Here is a 24,364-nt window from a genome sequence, read left to right as displayed (position 1 = left end):
ACTCCCAAATGCCAGACGCGGACTTACCCTCGAACATCCTCTCCCAATCAACGTCCACCAATTCCTGCCTAATCCGGCTATAGTTAGCCTTCCCCCAATTTAGCACCCTGCCCATAGGACAGCACTCATCCTTGTCCATTACTATCCTAAAGTTAACAGAGTTGTGGTCACTATTTGCCACATGTTCCCCTACCGAAACTTTGACGACCTGACCGGGCTCATTTCCCAGAACTAGGTCCAGTATAGCCCTCTCTCTAGTCAGGCTATCTACATACTGTTCCAAAGAACCTTCCAGTATGCATTTTACAAATTCCTCCCCGTCCGGAACCCCAGTTCTAAGCACTTTCCAGTCTCTACCAGGGAAATTAAAGTCCCCCACTACAACAACCCTATTTTTTCTGCACCTATCCAGAATCTCCTGACATATCCTTTCCTCCACTTCCCGTGGGCTGTTGGGTGGTCTGTAGTACACCCCCAGCATAGTGACTGCACCCTTCCTATTTCTGAGTTCCACCCACAGTGACTCAGTACATGACCCCTCTAAGTTGTCTACCCTCTGCACCGCGGTAATATGCTCCCTAACTAATATCGCTACTCCCCCACCTTTTTTAGCCCCTCCTCTGTCTCGCCTAAAACACTTATACCCCGGAATATTCAGCTGCCAGTCCTGTCCTTCTTTTAACCAAGTCTCCGTCACCACAACCACATCCAAATTCCGCGTGAGCATTAAGGCCCTAAGTTCGTCCTCACATTGAAGCAGATGCACTCCAGACCTCCAGGCTCACTCAGGTCATCCTCCTCCAGACAGCACCTCTTCTTAGCTAGCCTTGCCCTGGCTCCCAGCTCAACCCCAGCCTCAGTACTTACTGACCTACTGTTTTGTTCCCCACCCCCCTGCCACACTAGTTTAAATCTTGCCGAAACACTCTAGCAAAACACCCAGCCAGGATATTTGCTCCCTTCCAGGTAAGGTGTAACCCATCCTTTCTGTACAGCTGCCATCCTGACTTGAAGACTTCCCAATTATCTATGAATTTAAAACCCTCCCTCTTGCACCAGTCCTTTAGGCATGCGTTCAACTGTAGAATCTCCCTGTTCCTAGCCTCACTTGCACTAGACACCGGGAGCAGTCCAGAGATTTCTACCCTGGAGGCCTTACTTTTTAGCCTAGCACCCATCTCCCTGAATTTCTCTCGTATGACCCCCCTGCTCTTCTTACCTACATCATTTTCACCAATGTGTATAATTACGTCTGTTTGACTACCTTCCTTTTTTAATATGCTTCCTACCCTCTCAGAGACATCCAGTACCCCGGCACCAGGGGGGCAGACTACCATCCTGGATTCTCATTCGCTCCCACAGAACCGCCTGTCCGTGCCTCTAATCATTGCGTCCCCCACCACTATCACTCTCCTAAACCCCTTCTTTCCCTTCCGGACCCCTGAGCCTGTCTCCGTGCAGGCGATCTAGTCCTCGTGGCTTACCCCTGGAGGGTCATCCCCCTCCACAGTATCCAAAACAATATACCTATTTTGGAGGGGGACAACCACAGGGGATCCCTCCACAGACTGCTCACACTCCCTTCCCTTATCCCATCTGTTGCCCATCCCCTTCTTTTATGGGAGACTGCCACTGGGGTACTTTCTGGCACATCACCCTTCTGACTATTACCCCTCCTAACTGTGACCCACGTGTCTTCCTTCCGAGACCCTGGTGTCACTACCTGACTATAACTTCTATCTATTAATCTCTCATGTTCCCTAACTAAACTGAGGTCATCGAGCCGCAGCTCCAGCTCCCTTACACGATCCCTCAGGAGTTGCAGTTCCACGCATCTGGCACAGATATGGACTTCCAGGAGGCAAGTCATCTCCAGGAACTCCCACATCTCACACCGAATGCAGTATACTGGCCTCCCACTCATAACTGCCATTTCCTTTTTAGTTTTTGGAAGATCAAACAAAAAGAGGGGGAACAGAAGAAAAACAAACAACCTTCCTCGTATCCGCCGAAGCCCTGTGAGCCAAAGCCCTTACAGCTCACACTCTGCTCCCTGCTCACTCCACTGCCCGCTCCCGACGCTGCCTGCTCAAAAGTGCGGCCTGCTTTTAAACCCTCCAAAAACTCTCCCAGGCTTCTCCTGGGCCTACTTCCGGTTTTGGGAAAAACCTCCGATTTTTAACACAAAAATCACTGAAAAATAAATAAATAAATCAAATGCAGAAACAAACTCTCTTACCCTCAGCTTGCTCCTGTGGAACAATGAGGCTGAAACCTCCAAGGTAAGCCCTTTTTAAACCCTCCAAAAACCTTCCCAGGCTTCTCCTGAGCCTACTTTCGGTTTTGGAAAAAACCTCACATCTGTGAGCCTCACATCTGTGGTGGGTAAATTGTTGGAAGGTATTTTGAGACAGGATCTACAGGCATTTAGAGATGCAAGGACTGATTAGGGACAGTCAGTATGGCTTTGTGAGTGGAAAATCGTGTCTCACAAATTTAATTGAGTTTTTTGAAGGGGCAACCAAGAAGGTAGATAAGGGCAGTGCAGTTGATGTTGTCTACATGGACTTTAGCGAGGCCTTTGATAAGGTACCGCATGGTAGGTTGTTGCATAAAGTTAAATCTCACGGGATCCAGAGTGAGGTATCTAAATGGATGCAAAATTGGCTTCTTGACAGAAGCCACAGGGTGGTTGTAGAGAGTTGTTTTTCAAACTGGAGGCCTGTGCCTCAGGGATCAGTGCTGGGTCCACTGTTATTTGTCATTTATATTAAAGATTTGGATGAGAATATAGGGGGCATGGTTAGCAAGTTTGCAGATGACACCAAGATTGGTGGCATAGTGGACAGTGAAGAAAGTTATCTCCAATTGCAACGGGATCTTGATCAATTGGGCCAGTGGGCTGACGAATGGCAGATGGAGTTTAATTTAGACAAATGTGAGGTGATGCATTTTGGTAGATTGAACCAGGGCAGGACTTACTCAGTTAATGGTAGGGCATTGGGGAGAGTTACAGAACAAAGAGATCTAGGGGTACATATTCATAGTTCCTTGAAAGTGGAGTCACAGGTGGACAGAGTGGTGAAGAAGGCATTCGGCATGCTTGGTTTCATCGATCAGAACATTGAATTCAGGAGTTGGGATGTCTTGTTGAAGTTGTACAAGACATTGGTAAGGCCACACTTGGAATACTGTGTGCAATTCTGGTCACCCTATTATAGAAAGGATATTATTAAACTAGAAAGAGTGCAGAAAAGATTTACTCGGATGCTACCGGGACTTGATGGATTAAGTTATAAGGAGAGGCTGCATAGACTGGGACTTTTTTCTCTGGAGCGTATGAGGCTGAGGGGTGACCTTATAGAGGTCTATAAAATAATGAGGGGCATAGACAAGGTAGATAGTCAATATCTTTTCCCAAAGGTAGGGGAGTCTAAAACTAGAGGGCATAGGTTTAAGGTGAGAGGGGAGAAATACAAAAGTGTCCAGAAGGGCAATTTTTTCACACAGAGGGTGGTGAGTGTCTGGAACAAGCTGCCAGAGGTAGTAGTAGAGGCGGGTACAATTTTATCTTTTAAAAAGCATTTAGATAGTTACATGGGTACGATGGGTGTGGAGGGATATGGGCCAAATGCGCACAATTGGGATTACCTTAGGGGTTTTTGAAAAAAAAGGGCGGCATGGACAAATTGGGCCAAGGGGCCTGATTCCATGTTGTAAACCTCTATGACTCTATAAGTATGCCCAAAAGACGGGCGGGAAGATCTCCCATTTTCCCACCCGTTGGCACATTGATTTTTGGGGTAAAATCGCACCCACTGTGTCCCACACATGCATAAGTGACAGCTTGTACAATTATTTTCAACTTGGACACTTATATTTCCCAAATAAATTACACAACTCTCACTTCCCTCTGCTTGCAGGATGAGGCACTACACAACTGGAAGCAGCTGGAGCTAATCAGAGTGGGACAGATACAGCTCTGATTGGTCTGAACCTCTAAGGAGAGGTCAGTACTACTCACTACTGAGGTGCCCATTGCTAAGGCAGGGCTGAACCAAAGATAATGGTATCCCCATGTCTAATTATCCCTTTTACATGCCACCAATGCTTTGGGAAACACACAACCTGGATGTTGAGAGTGTCCAATCCTTTTCGGTTCTTGTGTTGGGCAGAGTTGCCACGCTGCCTGCGCAAAGTAACATGTGCACGCCCTCTGTCGAGGCAAAGCCTGCAATCTAAGCGAAGCCATTCACTTGATCTGCATCAAGCTCTCAATTACTAAAAAGCCTCAGTGAACTTCCCTGAACAACAGTGGATGGCAAACTGGGAGATGTTACCGATATCTCCAGCTCCAGGAACGGAAGGAGCCAGACATTAAAAAATTTGCCATGGTGACTTCACAGTCACTGCCAACAACGTCCTTGCTCTTCTGTGAGTCAAGCATTTTGTTCAAAGGAATTTCAATAAATCAAGTTACTTTGAGAGTCAAAAAATGAAAGATAATCAGTCAAGTTCACAATGTGGCTCATATACACTTGCTGGAAGCAATAGACATTCATTAGCAGGGACCCGTTTTCTGAAAACAAAAGGAATATGTTCACGCCTTGCATTTTTTTGAATTAGTGGGGAGCTTGAGAAGGCTATAGTTCACCATTGATTTCTCCATGGCAACACCTTAGTCAATCAGAGTTGACTAGCCAATCATCACCCTTTTCTCCTATCGTATAAATTGTTATAATCATTTGAAATTTGGCATTTTGCATTTGTTTTGATGAGTGCAAGATGAAAAATGTCAGTGACATGTCTCTCTTTTCAGCAATAACAAAGATGTGGGGGTGATTTCCCAGCCTGCTGCGCTGCTTTAGCATCTGCGTGGAGCTGCTTAAATTATTTAAATGTTCATTTCAATGTAATTTACATCTGATTAGCGGGCTTGGGGGATCAGGACTGCCGCGCAGGGCGTTGGGGGCGGGGGGGGGGGAATCAAGGTGGGCTGAGGGTAAGGGGGGGAGGGGTGTCGAGACTGGCCCGGACATGCTTGGAGGTCTAGTTATTGGGCCATGGGGGGGGGAGGGTGGGGGGGGGGGGGGGTCAGAGAGACAACGTTGTGGGCTTGTGGGGCTGGCCAGCGATCGGAGGCTGGCAGTGCGGGACCACTGCGCATGCGCTGATCTCGGCGCTGGCAGATTGCGCATGCCCAGTGGCCCGCTCAGCGCTATGCTGCCGGCCTCTCCAGCGGAAACAGGCTTCGCTCACTGATTTTGTTTTGTGAAATTCATGCTAGTGCTCTCTGCAGTGCACAGAGTGTGGGAGATTCATTTTGAAAATCACACTGAAAAGACCAGCAGGATTTACTCCCGTTTTTACCGAATTCGACATTTTTGGGGAGAATCGCCCCCGTGGTTCTTTAGATTTTTTACTCATGTTATAATGGATGTTTGATTAAAATAGATAAAAACAACGGCTAAGAAAATTAACCTTATCGTGCACTGTTCACAATGCAAATAGTTTACAAGGGCAAAGAAAATATTGAGTCAGTAGTACTTCACCACTAATATTTCACATTCTAAGACAGTGTTTCACAATGACACAATAATCTGACACTGCACAGCAATATTTAGCTGCATTGTGGGATGGCTTTTTAAAAATAAAGTGTTTGTGTTGTTCCTAATTTTTGTACCAGACAATCATTAATGATAACATCAATTTACTGGAAGTTAGAGTATTCCTGTAAATTGACTTTGCCTTTGAATATTTTAAAAGCTGTTATTTAGAGAGATGGTGAATGTGAACAGCAGGTGTGCTGAGCATCATTATGCTTGCATGCATGTTGGCATGATTGCTTAACAGAATAGCTGCAAGACTATGCTAATTTAAAAATGTTTTACCTATTACAAGATCATTTCTGAAGGTTCAGAATAATGCATAAAAAAACCCCAGAAATATCATTATGTTATTAAAACTACCACAAAGACAGTGAATTTGGTGAACAGATGTTTCTTTTTCATTCAATGTGTTGACATCAAAACAAATTGCAATGTTACACCAAATTACACAATGGGCTGAATTTGACAGAGCAACTTGGTCTTTTGCCTCCCCGACTGTAACGTTCGTCAGCAGCACACCTCCCTGAAACCCAGGTGGCCTGCAGCAAGATTTAAATTGGGACCTTGGCCTCCATCCAGTCCCATTCCAGCAGCACCATGAATAAAGTAGTGGCCACTGCTGGGATTACAGGCAGGCCCGAAAGAGGAAGCACCAGCAAGTTCAGGGATTTTGAAACAGACTTGCCTGGCAGCGAGGTGGCTGGGGAGGGGAGAGAGTGGGTGGCTGGCTCTTAGGGACCCAACCTTCCTGCCTGGCTGCAGCCTGTTGAGTGAAAGCTACCAGGCTGCCTCCCTTGCCTCCGCCTTCCCCTGCGGCATGTAATATAGGATGGAGGCAGAACAATGCCGTTAAGTGGCCATTCATTTACCACTTAAGGATTTTGATAGGCCCAAGGGCAGGCAGGCTGCCTGGCATTTTCCTGGCCTACAGTAACATGGGAGACAGAATGATGGTGGGCAGACCTGTTTAATTTTGCAAACCTCCTCACTGCCCGCCGCCTTCAAATATGTTGACAGCAAGCTGTAAAATCAATCCTAATGTCCTTAAACCTGGACAAAACTCATGTAGATAGGGTCGTAAAGAGTGCTTTTGGTACATTGGCCTTTATAAATCAAAGTATTGAGTATAAGAGTTGGAATGTTATGGTGAGGTTGTATAAGACATTGGTGAGGCCGAATTTAGAGTATTGTGTGCAGTTTGGTCACCTAATTACAGGAAGGATATTAATAAGGTTGAAAGAGTGCAGAGAAGGTTTACAAGGATGTTGCCAGGACTTGAGAAACTGAGTTACAGAGAAAGGTTGAATAGGTTAGGACTTTATTCCCTGGAGCGTAGAAGAATGAAGGGAGATTTGATAGAGGTGTATAAAATGATGGGTATAGATAGAGTGAATGCAAGCAGGCTTTTTCCACTGAGGCTCGGGGAGAAAAAAACTAGAGGACATGGGTTAAGGGTGAAGGGGGAAAAGTTTAAAGGGAATATTAGGGGTGGCTTCTTCACACAGAGAGTGGTGGGAGTGTGGAATGAGCTGCCAGATGAAGTGGTGAATGCGGGCTCACTTTTAACATTTAAGAAAAACTTGGACAGGTACATGGATGAGAGGGGTGTGGAGGGATATGGTCCAGGTGCAGGTCAGTGCGACTAGGCAGAAAAATGATTCGGCACAGCCAAGAAGGGCCAAAGAGCCTGTTTCTGTGCTGTAATGTTCTATGGCTCTCTAAAAATACTCAGATCTACACAAGAAACACGCTAGTTACTGGATGAACAAGTTAAAAAATGTAAGAATGTAACTCGCTTCTCCCCTCTACTGTTCCTTGTGTAAGACCCTGGCAAATGCAAGCATCGTTTCTGAGCCGAAGGCTATACATGCTCATACGAAAGCATCTTACATGCACACTCAGGGATTGTAATTATTCTAATTCTGTTTAAAGCATTCCCTAGGCTATGCAGAATCTTAAACACAAAATGTGTTATCTCCTGCAAAAAGATGTTAAATTCTAGGAATGAGATGTATAACTTTCAACATGGATAGCAGAGACACTCACAGACAGATGGTATTTGTGTTGAATATTTAAGATAACATTCTATTTTTGCATTTTTAACAGTTAAGGGCTTTACTTGTTAGCAGCCTAAAGTTAAATATTTTTGTAAGATATTTCACGCACAAAAAAACATAAAACATCAACCAAACTTAGTGACAATACAAAAATGGTGCATGTTATTGGGAGAACATCCTATCACCAATGACAATAAATGTTATTAACATACTTGGTTAAATCAGTCAAGTGATAAGAGTGGTTAGACAAAAAAGTTATTATTCTGGTCATTCTCAATTATTACTATTCTCAACTAAATTCTCAAGTACTACAATTATACATCAAGTGATGAATAATTGGGAATACATTATATAATGGAATATTATCCCAGGTTAGTTTGGACTAGCAGCTGAACAAAGTCACCAAATAGATTGCAAGTATCTTTGTAATCTTTGTTTAAAACGTTTATGAAAACCTACTTGCCATTTGCTATTATATTAATTTCTCAGAAGAAGATGAGGTCATTGGAAACTATTTATATTGGCGATTAAATGATGGAGAACACAGGAATCGGAGAGGCACATTCATGAAATATTTAGCAATGCCTTGTGAACGTTGCTGAGATTCCGTGTTCTTGGTCCAATGTGGTACAGAAGGAGTTAGTGTGCTGCATTAAAGAGCTACTCTGTTACCAAAACATAGTTGGTACGCTTTCTGAATATATTGATAAATGTCAATAAGGCAAGAATTAAAAAAAGGAGGACCGTCCATAACCATTATGGAAAATTATTATAAAGTGGGACAATAAATTGGGAACGCACAGAATGTAGAACAGTTGTAGTAAAAAAAAAAACACCCTGGAATGGCACCATCACAGTCTATTTTCCAGATTTATAATTCAACAGGCATTACTTGTACTGCCTCTATGTTTTGAGTATGCCTGATTTTGTGTTAAACCTAGCTTAAATCAAAGTTTCAAAGCCAGATGGATGACATTATTCCTGATGGCGAGTTCTGAATTCTCAGTGACGGATATAGTCATAACATTTAATGCACAGTGTACAAAGCTGGAAGTATAAGCAGCTGTTAGTATGCAGTTATTAGAAGTAGTGTTCAAGCGGCCTCACTCAATATTTAATAGAACTCACCAGCGGACAAATCAATGTCACTGCCAGGTGACTCTGTGTCATTGGGAAGAACAACTGGAACAAATAAAACAATATTAACAAAAAATAAAAACAAAAGGTAACAGAAAAAACAGTAATTTTAATATATTAAAAACTTAAGTAGGGAATAAAAATGATTAACAGAAAAATGATTTGTACACACAACATGCATGACTACAGACATATAAAGCTCATTGTAAAGGCAGACTTTGTAAAATAAATCTTGGTTATCAACATTTCAAATGTGTCTCTCCTAATGGCTTAGGCTAGAGAATGTTTGCATCAATGTCAATCCTTGTCATATTGCTCGGTCTTTCGTTACCTATAAACTGAGCAAATGAATATCAGCAACTGCAGAATCATACGAATGTCAAAGTTGCGATGAATATTATCATTAAACCTTAGCTTATGCTTCAAAGAGATCACTGAATAGTGATCAAAAGTGGGAATGGGAACTGATTTTTATCTCCTCAATAATCTTGAGACAGAAGCCACGTGTCTATAGTCATTCCAGCTTGGAAAACTAAAACTAGAAAGAATAAGGACCTATTTCTACACGTTGTGGTCAGTACCAGATCATGTCTTGGGAAGGCTGGTTCATAATTGCACTGTCTATAAATTTAACTATTTAAACCCATTGAAAATCACTCTTTTACAACCAGAAAGCAAAATAATACCAGCAGGAAAAACACAAGAGGATCTTGTGCATACTGACCTACAGCAGGGTTCAAATTAATTGAACATTTTCACCCATTACAAGAGTAAGGAAACATCAGCTAGCATGAAATTATTTTTCCCTCCAAGGGATTTTTAAACAGGGTAGAAACAGCAGAAGGAGAGAATGAGTCAACACCAAAGTCTTTAATGGAATGGGCAAATAGCTGAAATTCACCCCATTACCATTTATCTTCACTCTGAACAGCCCAAATTATCATATGGAGGGATATGGATAGTTTTGATGTGGTGTGGGAAACTTAACACTGCACAACATACAAGGAAACCAAAGAAAAAAGTGAAAGTGAAGAGTATTCCCAAGTGGAGGCCAAGTAAATGACAACCCTTGGCTCTACAGCATTTGAAGAATGATATCAGGGTGTCAATGTGAATGGAAGGGTGTTTGCAGAATAACAAACTTACATGAAGGCCTTGCAAAGCCTCTCCAAAATGGATAGCAGGTTTCACAGCTAACAGCAGGGTCCAATATCAGCCTTTGTGGCTTCTCAATAATGCAGAACAGCATCAATCAAGTAATAACTGAAGGAATCTCTGCAGCGAATGAACAACAACAACCATTCATTCAACCTGCACTTGCACCCAGAGTTCCTGTAGGTTTTTCAGTGCAAGTTACTGTGAGCAGAACATCCAAATGACATGACACCCTATACTGGGCATCCAGGGCCTATGTGAACACACAGCATGTAACTGTGTATCTCCTTTAAACATCAAATTGCAAAATATGATTAAAGTTGAACCAGGGAACTTAAATTCAAATAGCTAATTGAATGTCAAATCAGGTACAGAAAGCCAAAAATTGAGGGAAGATTGAATAAGAATAAACTAAAAGAGGCTGATTTTTTTTTCAACTCATTTTTTAAATCCCCAGTTTAATTTAAAGACAGAGGGATGAGATTCTGAACTTGGAAAAAGTTAATATTCAGTGTTAGAAAGGCGGTCTGGCGGTAATTAAGACTTATTCCAGGATTTTAGGCAGGAATGCTGTACGGCAATTTTACCCCATATCTACAATGTCAGTACAGGAAATTTATATTGTTGAATGCAACTGAATTGGACGCTAGACTGAGATATTGGCCGGGATTCTTCCAAAAAAATCCTAAATCCCCAATTTGCGTGATTTTCAGAATGAATATCCGACACTCTATACATCTATGCACCACAGAAGTTCAATCTACATTCTTCAGTTCCTGCCTAATATTGTTGCAATTAGCCTTCCCCCAGTTTAGCACCTTCACTTGAGGACTACACTTATCTTTATCCATCAGTACCTTAAAGCTTACTGAATTGTGGTCACTGTTCCCAAACTGCTCTCCTACTGAAACGTCGACCACCTGGCCGGGCTCATTCCCCAATACCTGGTCCAGTACGGCCCCTTCCCCAGTTGGACGATCTACATACTGTTTCAAGAAGCCCTCCTGGATTCTCCTTACAAACTCTGCCCCATCCACACCCCTAGCACTGTTGAGTACCAGTCAATATAGGGGAAGTTAAAATCTCCCACCACAACAACCCTGTTATTTTTACACCTTGCCAAAATCTGTCTACATATCTGTTCCTCCATCTCCCGCTGGCTGTTGGGCAGCCTATGGTAAACACCCATCGCTGTATGAGTCCTCTGAGGTGTTCTCCCGCAGTACAGCTGTGATATTCTCCTTAACCAGTAGTGCAACTCCCCCACCCCTTTTACATCCCTCTCTATCCCACCTGAAACATCTGTATCCTGGAATGTTAAGCTGCCAATCTCATCCTTCGATTAACCAGGTCTCTGTAATAGCAACAACATCATAGTTCCAAGTACTAATCCAAGCTCTAAGTTCATCTGCCTTACCTGTTACACTTCTCACATTGAAACAAATGCACTTCAGTCCACCTGACCCTCTTTAATTAGTAACCACACCCTGCCTGCTCTTCCTCTGAGTCTTACTGGCCCTACTCTCTGGTTCCCCTTCAGTTAATTCACCTTTGCTTTGGTTTGCCAGCAGCAACCCCCCCCCCCCCCCCCCCCCCCCGGCCAGAATATTTATGTCCTTCCAGTTTAGATGCAACCCGTCCTTCTTATACAGGTCCCACCTGCCCCGGAAGCGATCCAAATGGTCCACATAACTGAAACCCTCCCTGTTTAGCCACGCGTTAAGCTGTATTATCTTCCTATTTCTAGCCTCACTGGCACGTGGCACAGAGAGTAATCCTGAGATTACAACCCTAGAGGTCCTGCTTTTTAATTTTCTACCTAACTCCCTAAACTGCTCCTGCAAGACCTCATCACTCTTCCTGCCTATGTCGTTAGTACCAATATGTACCACAACCACTTGCTGTTCACCCTCTCTCTTCAGAATGCTTTCTGCCCATTCAGAGACATCCTGGACCCTGGTACCAGGGAGGCAATATACCATCCTGGAGTCTCTTTCACATCCACAGAAGCACCTATTTGCACCCTTAACTATAGAGTCCCCCATTGCCAATGCTCTAGTCCTCTTTGTCCCTTCCTGCTTAACAACAGAGCCAGCCGTGGTGCCACTGCTCTGGCTGCTGCTGCTGTTATCCCCTGATAGGCCATCACCCCAACAGTATCCAAAACTGTATACTTGTTAGAGGGGGGGACGACCACAGGGGATTCCTGCACTGGCTGCCTGCCCCTTCTAGCAGTCACCCATCTATCTGCCCGCACTTTGAGTGTGACCACATCTCTAAAGCTCCTGTCTATGATGCTTTCCGCCACCTTCATGCTCCTAAATGCATCCAACTGCTGCTCCAATCTATCCATGCAGTCTGTAAGGAGCTGCAAATGGGTGCACTTCCTGCAGATGAGGTCGTCCGAGATGCTGGAAGCGTCACGGATCTCCCACATCTCACAAGTGTAGCACTTAACCCCACTGACCGACATTTCTAGCACCAAGTAGTACTTGCAACTTCTGGATTTTTATATTTAAGTACACGTGCGGTCATCAGGAATTTGCACAAATCAGGTAAGCGCTGGTGGTCTCATCATTGTTTTCCAGGTAAAATGTCACCCTGTATTATGTTTCTGATTTTCTATTGGAAAATGATGCTGCATGAGAAGTGAAGAAGCTGATTATGAACTTGAGACCTCATTTTCGCACTGCAATACACGTGCATTGTACAGAGAGAAACATAGAGGCCGATCTCTCCACTGATATTCCCAGTCTCGTTGTTACTGAGCAATATAGCAAGCCTCATATGGTGATCAGTGAAATGCAAATAATTATGCAGATTATCTAAATTGTGCTAATTGCTAAAACAACCAGCGGTGACAATAAAGAGCTTCAAATAAACATGGCAGAGGTATCTTGGGAAACTAAACCAATCAACTTCTGAACAGTCAGATCATTTGATTTTGCCCCATGACAGAGTGCATTTCTGACAAAGATGATCACATTATTGGAGTGAAGCCATGTGACCTCAAAAAACAAGTCACCATGTAAAGCTGAAAAGACGGTTGGTTTCCTCACCAAATGTCTGTTTTGAAAAGCAAGCAGCAATCCTCTAAATATATTTGGTGCATTAAATCACCCAAGATCTCCATATTTTCCCCAGCATTTCAAGAGGATTCTAATTGCATCTCTGGCTGCCATGCCAGAACTGTAGCACTGTATCTCTTGCAACAGAGGAAAATGTTTGAAGCAGGATATGCGACAGATACTTGGGGGCACTGACACAGCTTGAGTGAGAACAGAGTCTGAAGGAACTTGTTAGAGTTTCAGCAGGGAATTAAATTTTACAGATTTAAATGAAGCTCACTGAACCAGTGAACATAGCTGACCTAATGGTTTATTGTTTGAACAAGATTGTTTTCTGTATTGATTAGTCTGATTCTCTGTAACGTTCTTGATGAAGTTTCCTCCGTGCAGCTGCCAGCCAGCAGAAACATTTACCACCCAAATGGAAAAGGCCACATCTTATCCTGGACTAACACATTTCATATTTGTGAGATAATAGATGTACCAATTGTGCATGGTGTCGAAGATTAATACTTCAAGTCGCAAGCCCTCCAGGGACAGACTTGCTTGAGGGCAGAAGTTAATGTATTGTCAGGATGGAAAGGTAACGGAAGAAAACAGGGAGTTGATAAGATGGACATAATTATTTTACAGATATGAAATTTCATTACAATCATGCAATGGAAATATTAGGAGAAATACTTTTATTTCCAGCAATTAAGGTTAATTCTCATGCCAATTATTGGCAGAAGCAGGATATGACAACCTTTGTTGTGGTGTCCGTTTAGCAGCAGGGTAATTGTGCTGATGAGGGAGGCAACAATACAGGGCACAGGGAAAGTACAGGATAACATATTCTAAAACGTAAGGCTACAAAAGGAAAATTTATTTTCAGCAAATTAATGGGCACAAGACTCCAACGGAAAATCTAGAATGAAGACTTATAAGCTAATGCAGCAATAAAAGTACAATGTTAGACAACTGGATTTAGTCTACTTTGATCAATTGTAGAATTATTTGGCTGAAAAAGAAGAAAAAGATCGAAGATCCTGAGATTTCTCCCCCCTCAAGGTGGAAGTATGTTAAATCAAGAAAGAGAAATCTTTACTGAGTACTTCAGATTCAAAGATTAGAGAAATCAAATGTAATTGTACCAAATATTTTTTGTTGTAATGATTCTCAGTCCTCAAGTGAAACAGGTCAATAAACTGCATGATATCTAGCGGCAGATGCCTTTAAAATGGACAGCCCCTTTTTTCCCCTAAGGATTAGAATTGGTTTCAAGATGCCCAGCATTTACATGCAGACAAAGAGTGAGATAAAAGATTGAGAGAGTATCAGATAAGATATTCTCTTCTCTGTGTCCCTGGAGTAGAAGCGGGTAGGAAGGAACAAAGAAGGTCTAAATGCTGAAAACATCTCTAGTTTATTCACAGTGCACACGACGCATGTCACACTGTTCCATATGCAAAGCTGGACATGTTGCAATTGCAGGCTGCAGCAAGACATACTGGTTAGTGTAATGTTCCCTGGTGGAAGTGTAAAACATTCTTGGATGAAGTTGATCACGTCACTATGTGACTGGAAAGGCTCTTTTGTAATCTATGTGTGGGGGCCGGAGATCTCCAGCTGCGTTTAAGTAGACATGTAGAGAAAAGCTATATTCTAATGATTGGTTACTTTGAGGTGAACAAACCATTAAAACAATCTGGTTCTTTAGAATTCAGTCAATTGAATCCTGCTTTACAGAATTGAGGGAAATTATTGCATTTTAAGGGCAACGAAAAAAAAACCCATGAAGAAAATCCTTCATCTGCTACCTGATTTTTTTCAAATAGCCGGAGTTGCAAATTGGTGAATATATTGCATGAAAGGAAATCCTCACCAATGTTCCCAATAAAAAGCAATTGTTCTGCACAGCCCATTTCTTCCAGTGTGTGTTACCTTTAGGTTATTGGGGGGCTGTGCACCTGTACAGCTTAGTGGGAACCTGGGAATAAATGAGATGCAGAGAGCACTTATGGTGGGGAAAAGCAACCACTAATGGCTTGGATGTTTTCTTTTCAAGAGATAAAACTTATATTCTGGAAGTGACATTTGGTGAAGCAAAAAAGTTCCACTGCTTGTTAATCCCAAGTTTTACCGCATTTTTGGCTGACTTGCTAAAGATGAGAGATCACAGTGTTCTTAATAGTAACTTTCAAACGTACAATTTTACCGGGTTAATTAAAAAGACTAATATCCTGGAGTCACAGCAGGGAGAAGTTATCTCTATTGCTCATATATATACACACACATACATATAATAAATATGTTATATATAGCGATGAGGCTAAAATCTGTACTTACCTATCCTAAAATTAGTGATAACAACTGGATAAAAGCAATGTAGAAGTTTTAAAAACCGTCTAAAAACTGGGACAATCAAAGCATTCGTCATTATGCAGTGGATGGGATTTTACACAGGGATCATTTGGAGGAAGAGGATGGTCCAATGACACAAGAGCAAAGAAAAAGTGATTCCAGTGAGCCAATAAGTTCTTTAGTGTGTGATGGTTGTCCTGAAGTTATCGCGTAGAAGGTACTGTGGAGAGGTATGCTGGACAATAGGTTGCATAGAAAAACACAGATTGCACACACAAGCACAGGCAATATAATGATGGTGAAGTCACCCTTTTGCATGTTAAAAGCTTGCCTTTGTATCTCAAAGGTCTGGAAGAACTGACTGGAAATAATTGTGGAAATAGTGTAATTTCCAATCCCTGCCCCAAGTAGTCCTAGGGACCATTTATGCCCACTTAAGACATCAGTCCATTTGAGTCTAAAATAAATAACTCTCAACAACTGAAAATCATTCTCATAGCCATGTGCTAAAAGGAGTTTCAGGATGACTCAATAAGAGAGCAGATGTGCTGAGTGTTGGGCAGGTTCAAGAAATACAATAGAATGTAAGTGTCAACTGGTTTCATGAATGGTCTAGATGGAAGGAAAATAATGTATTCAAGACAGAATGTATGCAGTTCTACAAGACATCAAGAACCGATAGCATGAAAACTCATGGAGAGCACAATGTTTTATTAACAATTATCTTTGACTAAGTTGGCATTTCTGATATCTCCGCCTTGTAACTTTTTTGTTAATGTTCATTTCCTAATAACCACAGCTATATCCTTATACTTGGTTTTGAGATGATAGATCTATGTATTGTTATTTATTTATGTTTAGTTACGAAAATAATGTAAACTTACATGGTTTAACAATCAGACTAATGGGTTCTTTCTGTGCAATTGTTCTTGTTCTGGAAAAATGTGCAAAACAAAGGTAGTCATTCCGGCTGTCACTGGACTGAACATTTGAAAAGTAAAGATCTCCATTAAGTCCCTGGGAAGCTCTGCTGCTCTGCTGTATGCGTTGTATCTCTGAAAAATAAAGAACTTCTATGAAATCATAATTTTTACTGAAAACAGTGATTTGTGAACAAAGTGCAACATTTTCTAACTTCCTTTCGACAATTTATAACATACCTATTTCTTCCATCTCAATAAATGATCATACAATTATACAAATAATATCAATGAATTACAACCAAAATTCATGAAAAGTAACTCATTTTTATGGATGTGGTTAAGTTTAATTTTCTAAAACACAATATTTATACAAATCTAGCGTTGTTTATTCTGGTGCCTAGTTATACAGTTAAAAGAAAGTCAACAACAATAAATGCCATTTGGTCAATTAAGCTCATCCCTCTGGTACGCTCTCATCATGGCATACAGCTACACTTTGAAGAACTCCAATGATTATGTTAGGTGAAGCCAAGCTCCAAATGAGCATGTTGGTTTAAACACAATTTGCTTGTTATATACAATGGATGACAAGATCAAAAAAGTAGGTAACCAATGTCTTTTTAAATCAAATAGAAAATCACAGTATTCAATTGTCTTGAGTTGTTTTACAGAAGCTGTATTGGGGCCTTGACGAGACCACTTCTGGAATACTGTGTGCAGTTTTGGTCTACTTATTTGAAAAAGATATATAACTATATAAGGGGCGGCACGGTAACACAGTGGTTAGCACTGCTGCTTCACAGCTCCAGGGTCCCGGGTTCGATTCCCGGCTCGGGTCACTGTCTGTGTGGAGTTTGCACATTCTCCTCGTGTCTGCGTGGGTTTCCTCCGGGTGCTCCGGTTTCCTCCCACAGTCCAAAGATGTGTGGGTTAGGTTGATTGGCCAGGTTAAAAATTGCCCCTTAGAGTCCTGAGATGCGTAGGTTAGAGGGATTAGCGGGTAAAATATGTGGGGGTAGGGCCTGGGTGGGATTGTGGTCGGTGCAGACTCGATGGGCCGAATGGCCTCCTTCTGCACTGTAGGGTTTTTTTAAAAAAACTGCATTAGCAGTTCAAAGGAGGTCCACTCGACTCATTCCTGGGATGAAGGGCTTACTTTATGCAGAAAGGTTGAACAGACTGGGGCTTGGCAGAATTGAAGGTTAGAAAAATGAGGGGTGATCTTGAAACACATCAGATCCTGGGAGGGACTCAAGAGCGTAAACACCAGGAGGATGTTGAAGTTGTGGGGATGTAAGAAGTTGGGGGCAGAGTTTCAAAGTAAGAGCTCCCCATTTCAAGACAGATACGAGGAGATTATGTTTTCTCTCAAAGGGTCATTAATTTAGTCTGAGGAATGCTCTTCCCCAGAAAGCAGTGGAGGCTGGGTTATTGAATCTATTAAAGACCAAGTTAGATACATTTTTGATAGACAAGGAAGTTTAGGTATATGGAGGAGTGGACAGGAAAGGGGAGTTGAAATGATATAATCTATAATCTCACCAAATAGCAGAGCAGGCTCCAAAGGCTGAGTGGTCTACTCCTGCTCCTAAATCCCATGTTCTTAATTGTTACCAGTTGCTTCCAGAATCTTGTCATTGAAATAACTATAATGTTATGACGTGTGAACTAGACTGTGCCCGAAATAGGTATTGCCTTTTAAATTGGAACATTGGAACACAGGAGCAGGTAGGGATATTCAGCTCCTCCAGCCTGTTCCACCATTTAATGTGATCATAGCTAATCGGCAACCTGCCTGCATGCATCCACTTTCGCTCCATTTTCCTTAATATTTCTGGTTAACTAAAGTCAATCTTCAATTTAAATTTAACATTTTGTGGAAAGTGTGCTTACATTTTAGAGTTATATTGTCTCAGTCCTTGCATTCACACCTTCAAGATTTACTTGACAAAAGAATCTGTGTATACCCTGCCTCTACACTGTAATATTTTACATACTCTAACAGAGTCTATTAAGTCATCAATACAATTTTACAATGACACTTTTTACAGCAGAAGGGCTGCAAAATATAAAAGTGATTACCTTCCGTGACCTTTCCCTTAACATTTTAGTATTTTTATCGGGCGTTGGTGAAAATCTCACAATGAGCAAACACCATCAAGGCCAATAATGATAAAGGGTAATTGCCAAGTGTCATACAGACTGAATTTAACAATTTAGTTTAACAGCTAGATGGAATCGGCCATCATAAATATATAATAGGCAGTACTTACTCCTGGTCATCCAATAAATATTTAATGGAGGTGGCCCACTGGGAGGATTACATGGTAACACCACAGGATCCCCTTCCTCAACCTCAATACGCTTTGCACTCTCTTTTGGAAATCGAGGGATAGCTGGAAAAAGAACAAGAACATCAGTCATAATACGTAAAGTTAGAACAAATGAAACATGCTCTCTCCAGATATCAAATAATGGAATAAGAGCACAAGCCAGACAGAAAATTTTCAGCAAGAGAGCATAAAACTTGAAAAACAAAGGGCAGGATTCTCCATCCATGCGCTTCCCAAGACCAGATATTCCACCCGAGCTCAATGAACCTTTAAATGATCCACCAAAATTTCTGTCTTGCCTGCTATGATTCCCGCGGTGGAAGAGACAGGAAAATTTTGGCCGAAGTTAACACATAAACCCAAATCAAAGGTAACTGCTCAAGAGAAAGAAAACTATTGACTGTTAACTTTAAGAGTAGCTGTTCAAGTTAGATTCACTGCTGCACACTAAAGTAATACCTAGTTGTCACAAAATATATGGTTGGCTCATGCAGTTTGGTAACCCAGAATAGAGTTACCTGACGCTCAACACTTTCTTATTTACTTTAATTGTTAATTATTCCTCATGCTATAATTTTTAAAATACAAAGTGAAAAAGCAGAGAATATATTGTTCACTCATCCATCAGTCAATGTTCAACATATTAAATATCAGCACTGTGCCTTGCTGTAATAGCTTCATATTTTAGAAAATTATAATTTTAAATGTTTTCAATCCCAGGTTAATTTTCAGAATAAGTGAAGAATTAAGATGTAAATTGCAAATTGGTTTCTTATATTCATGCAATATTTTCTTTAGAAATTCTGTTCCAGACACTGAGGGGATTAGGTTGGACAGCCCCTGAAAAAGGCACAGGGACTGCAATGCACAATTGACCTGTGCATTCTGGTGCCGGCAGCATGAAAATTTGTTGCTGCATGTTAATCTCACGATTGCTACCTGAGATCTGCTCCGGGGAGATGGTGGCATAGTGACATTGTCACTGGATGAGTAACTCAGAGGCCCCTGGAGACAGGGGTTCAAATCCCACCATGGTAGCTGGTGGAACTTCAATTCAATTAATAAAAACCTGGAATATAAAAACAATAGTGACTGCAAAACTATCATCGATTGCCATAAAAACCCATCTACTGCAATGAGGACCTTTAGGGAAGGCAATCTGCCGTCCTTACCTGATCTGGCCTACATGCGACTCCAGACCCACAGCAATGTGTTGACTCTTAGCTACCTTCTGAAATGGCCGAGCATGCCATTCATTTCAAGGACAAGACAAGACAGGTAACAAATGCTGCCCATTTTCACAAAATAATAAAGGAAACACTTATTTGAGTGGATGTACAGCTTAGCAGAGGGCTCGAGTTTGTGCGAGACACACCACTTAAAGCTAGCCTGCATCTGACAGCATTACAGCTGGACAGATGCTGGAATATTGTTCTGGAAGAGAATGCCAGCAGGAAGGAGAATTAATTAAGATGCGACAATTTCCATGGATGTATTGCATGTCTTAGTGAATGAGGGGGCAAAGAGGAGAGATGTGATCTCCCCACAGGGCCATGAAGTTCTGCAAACAAACCTTCTGAACAGTGGATCAAGATAGCCATGTTAGTCAATGCCAGAAATATAGCCCTGAAGACCTAGATGCATGCTGCAAAAAGGTCAAAGAACTCACATGAGCAGTTAAGATCAGTAAATTCCAAATATAATATTCCGCCAACTGAATCACAATGCTGAAGCATTCTTCAATGCATCACATCTTCATTAACCACCTCCCAACAATCATTTAACTGAATACTTGTAACTTCATCTTATAACTAGCAAAGCTGCAAGTCTCGCGCCCACATCTCTCAGATTGTATGCACTGCTAACTGTTCAACCAGGGCAGCCATATCATCGGAACACATTGCACCACACTCAATAGGATACTTTCCTCACTCTTTCACGACAAGTTGGCACATAAATGGAGGCATCAGGTATTAACTGGCAGAGGACAGGCACAAATGCATGTCTGTACTCCAATGGAGAAGATGACTGCCACCATTACGAGTGGCCATCACTGGGGCCAGTGCTGGGACTGAAACTATTGAAAAAGATCATATTATATTGAATCCTCTTCACATTCTAATTCCCCTTCAGCCCTCAATTTCTTCCGATCTCGAAGCTACAGTGTAAAAAAAAAAGCATTTCTTGCATTGATCTTTTCTCTTTGGCACTGTTGTGCCTTTTCCTTCTGGATACAGGGAAACTGCAACTTGGCAGGCAATTGTGGAAAAGAAAGAGGTGGAAGATGTGGAAGACAGTGGTAATGAAGAAAACTTTTGCTCTCATGTTCACAGTCACCAGTCGAGGTGTCTGTCAATGTTGAAACCCCATGATGCCTTTAAAGAATCATGGAGGATTCATTTGGTTATACTTGGGTTTTGTTGAGCACAAGTTGAGTAGTCAAAGCATATAATCTTAGCTGATGTTACTAATTTGGAATGCGAATTACAGTGCTACGGAAGACATTGGCCCCAAATGGGGGCAGGTTTGATAATCTGCAGGGTTGGCATCTAAAATGCATTCTTTTGCAGGAGGATCCCCCAGCTGGAAAGGCAGCTTACCCATCAAGTTTAGTTTCCAGTTTGGTGGGACGCATTCTGGACAAGGCTGCAGATGCATGTAAAAAGCCTGCAGCTGCCAGTGGGAGTAAGATTGCTGGGGGCAGGATAGTCTGATCCCTGGCTCAGGGAGGTAGGGTGGATGGTGGTTCCAAACCCCAGGAGAGGGTATTCTTCACTTAGAAGGAAGAGCTGATAGGGGGTGTTAAACCAAAGTAAGGTAGGCAGGCTTTGAGCTCAGGGGGAAAAGCACTATTGTTCCTTCTGGCCCATAAGCAGTGCTGAAAAAAGCTTATTTATTAGTCACAAGTAGGCTTACATTCACATTGCAATGAAATTACTGTGAAAATCCCCTAGTCACCACATTCCGGTGCCTGTTTGGGTACACTGAGGGAGAATTTAGCATGGCCAATTCACCTAACCTGCACATCTTTGGACTGTGGGAGGAAACCGGAGCACCCGGAGGAAACCCACGCGGGCACAGGGAGAACGTGCAAACTCCACACAGACAGTGACCCAAGCCGGGAATCAAACCTCGGTCCCTGGCACTGTGAGGCAGCAGTGCTAACCACTGTGTCATCGTGCCGTCCTTTGACACCTTAACCTCTCCCAAAAAGTGTCTTTACCTTACTTGAGCTGACAGGTCATCGAACATCCTCAAAAACAGGTTAAATCTCAGGCTGCCAGCCTTACTTCAACAATTCAAAACCCAATCTTCCTCCTGGGATATGTTTGGCTCCCATTTGTTATCACAACCTTGTCAAGTAGGTGGAGGTGAATTGTCGTCGGGTTGAAGATATTGAAAAAAAAGTAACACCTCACTTAAGCCCAACGTACTAATTTTTAACTGATAAAATTTCCCCCATTAATTAAAGATCCCAACTCTATTTTCTGGTGAATGTTAAAGCCCCATGGGTGCCTTGAAGGAATCATGGGGGATTCACCTGGTTTTACTTGGTGTAATGACTTTAGTAAGAAGTCTCACAACACTAGGTTAAAGTCCAACAGGTTTATTTGGTAGCACAAGCTTTCGGAGTGCTGCCCCTTCATCAGGTGAGTGGGAGTTGTGTCCACGTAATGACTTTAACCAGGCAATTGAGGTTAGCCTGCTTGAATATGAACTCCCTATTTAAAGGGACACCTGGTGCAGAAGGGGGCAGGGAAGGAGGAGGACCTCCTCGTGAACCTGCTCCTAGGCCTGGCAAGGCATGCCATCTACAGGCCCAGGCAGCGGGTGATCGAAGGGGTTGTCCAACCTGACTGTCTGTCCCTCTACCGAAGCTACATTCGCGGCCAGGTGTCCCTGGAAAGGGAGCATGCAGTATGAGTTGACGCCTTCCGAGCCCGCTGGGCACCGCAGGGACTGGGGTGTATTACTGACCTCTTTAATCACATTTGAATTTGATGTTTTAAGTTTCCTTTCCGCTTTGTCTTTTATTTTGGGCGGTTCCCCTCCTTTTAGGGAGCTGCCCTTTTTGAGTTGTCCCGAGGTTAAGTTGATTTTATTTATCTGATTGAACACAAAAAGATGGTCCTATTTAAAGGGCCTAATTGATGATCCAATCAGGGAGCCCCAGGCTCTGTAGTTAAACAGAAGTGTCAGTTCTTTTGCACTCCTGATGTAGACTGAGAGCACTCTGTATAGAAGCAAATTACTGTGGATGCTGGAATCTGAAACAAAAGAGAAAACGCTGGAAAATCTCAGCAGGTCTGGCAGCATCTGTAAGGTGAGAAAAGAGCTGACGTTTCAAGTCCAGGTGACCATTTGTCAAAGCTAAAAGGCATAGAAAGTGGGAGATATTTATACTGCAGGGTGAGGGAATGAAAGATGAGTCATAGCCACAGAAAACAGGGGAAAAGACTGCTAATAGCTGTCCACAGGGAGAATAAAGGGTGCAAATGGCCAAACGGCAGGAGGAGAGAAAAGGGAAGGGAAGGGGGATGAAGTAGGGGGAAAGAGTGGGGCGGGGAAGAAAAATGAAGAAAGACAAAGAAATAAAAGGTAGAGAACAGTGAAAAATTAAACTAAATAGAATGAAAACAAAGGGGGCTGAGGTGGGGTAGAGCACTCTGTATAGTATTGTTGGATCTTGTAAATAAAGGAATTATGGTGATGAGAGTTTCGCGTCCGAGGACTTATTACACTTGGGTTGTTGTTGAGTTGAGTTATCATTACAAAAAAAGTACTGCAATATATACAAGATGATTTAGAAATTTCTGAGAATATAAGCTACTTTCAATGTAAGTCTTTCTGCTGCATTTTTTCCAACAGTACAAACAAGTGCAGAGACAATTATCAGCTCCTAATTGAGGAGGCATTTTGGAACTTATCATGTTTCTCATTATACAAGAATGTAATAAGCATTATATTAAATAGTGAGAATTATGACATCAGTAGCTGTGCATTTGCAACCTATGCTTTCATCTCTGAAATGCTGATTAAATCCTGCCCAAACATTTGCTAAGTTGTTCTTTGTTTCCCAATACTATCTGTAAAATTGCCTCCACGAAGCCTAATCCAGTTCCCAGTAGTTGTGACACAACAGGATAAGGTTCCCATGTTACATGTAAGACCAAATCTCACTTAGTTGATCACCTTACAAGATTATTTAGTGAGGGAATTGGGGGAGAAAATTATTGCGGGACTCATCATGAAGCAGAAGAATGTGAACCTCTCTGGAGGTTAGCATTCAAGTATTTCGTTCTGGAAGAGGGAAAACGATTTCTCTCCTGCTGGCCTGAGCTACTTGATGCTGTCACACTGTCAGAAACAAGTATTATATTTTTCATTATTATCTCACAACTTGATGAACTGAAACAACAATCACCTAAAAAATGTAAAGAAAGAATTTGGCACCAAATAATATATATTACAATTAAAGTGGCAATGTTTATCAGAAAGGTTTAGCATATTAGGATGTTAGAAACATTTCCCTACGTCAAAAAATATTTGATTTTAGTCCAAAACTTTATTGTAACAGATGCATTCCAAGTGACAGCTTACCTCAAGAGCAGTATTATTAGCTCTCGAGTCAGAAGCTTGTATATGCAAAGCTCACTACATATTTGAGCATGTAATCAAACTGACAAGTGATGGAAATGTGTAATGGGCTCATAGTGAATCAGTAATCTGTTTTACGTA

General features: G+C 42.0%; 1 protein-coding gene across 3 annotated transcripts in view; it reads right to left on the bottom strand.

The window, feature by feature from the left end:
- LOC144491523 (neural cell adhesion molecule L1-like protein) overlaps nucleotides 1–24,364 on the bottom strand; it is a 554,136-nt gene that overhangs the window by 379,151 nt on the left and 150,621 nt on the right. For all 3 annotated transcript variants that reach the window (XM_078209437.1, XM_078209436.1, XM_078209438.1), the window contains 3 exons: nucleotides 18,566–18,688; nucleotides 16,254–16,424; nucleotides 8,795–8,848 (listed from right to left, as the gene is read on the bottom strand). In XM_078209437.1, coding sequence (XP_078065563.1) covers nucleotides 8,795–8,848; nucleotides 16,254–16,424; nucleotides 18,566–18,688 — 348 coding nt within the window. The remainder of the gene's footprint in view (nucleotides 1–8,794; nucleotides 8,849–16,253; nucleotides 16,425–18,565; nucleotides 18,689–24,364) is intronic.

This window comes from Mustelus asterias, chromosome 3 (assembly GCF_964213995.1).
Source record: "Mustelus asterias chromosome 3, sMusAst1.hap1.1, whole genome shotgun sequence".
Lineage (NCBI taxonomy): Eukaryota > Metazoa > Chordata > Chondrichthyes > Carcharhiniformes > Triakidae > Mustelus > Mustelus asterias.
Note: the sequence above shows the minus strand (reverse complement) of the source record. Positions and strands in the feature narration are given on the sequence as shown.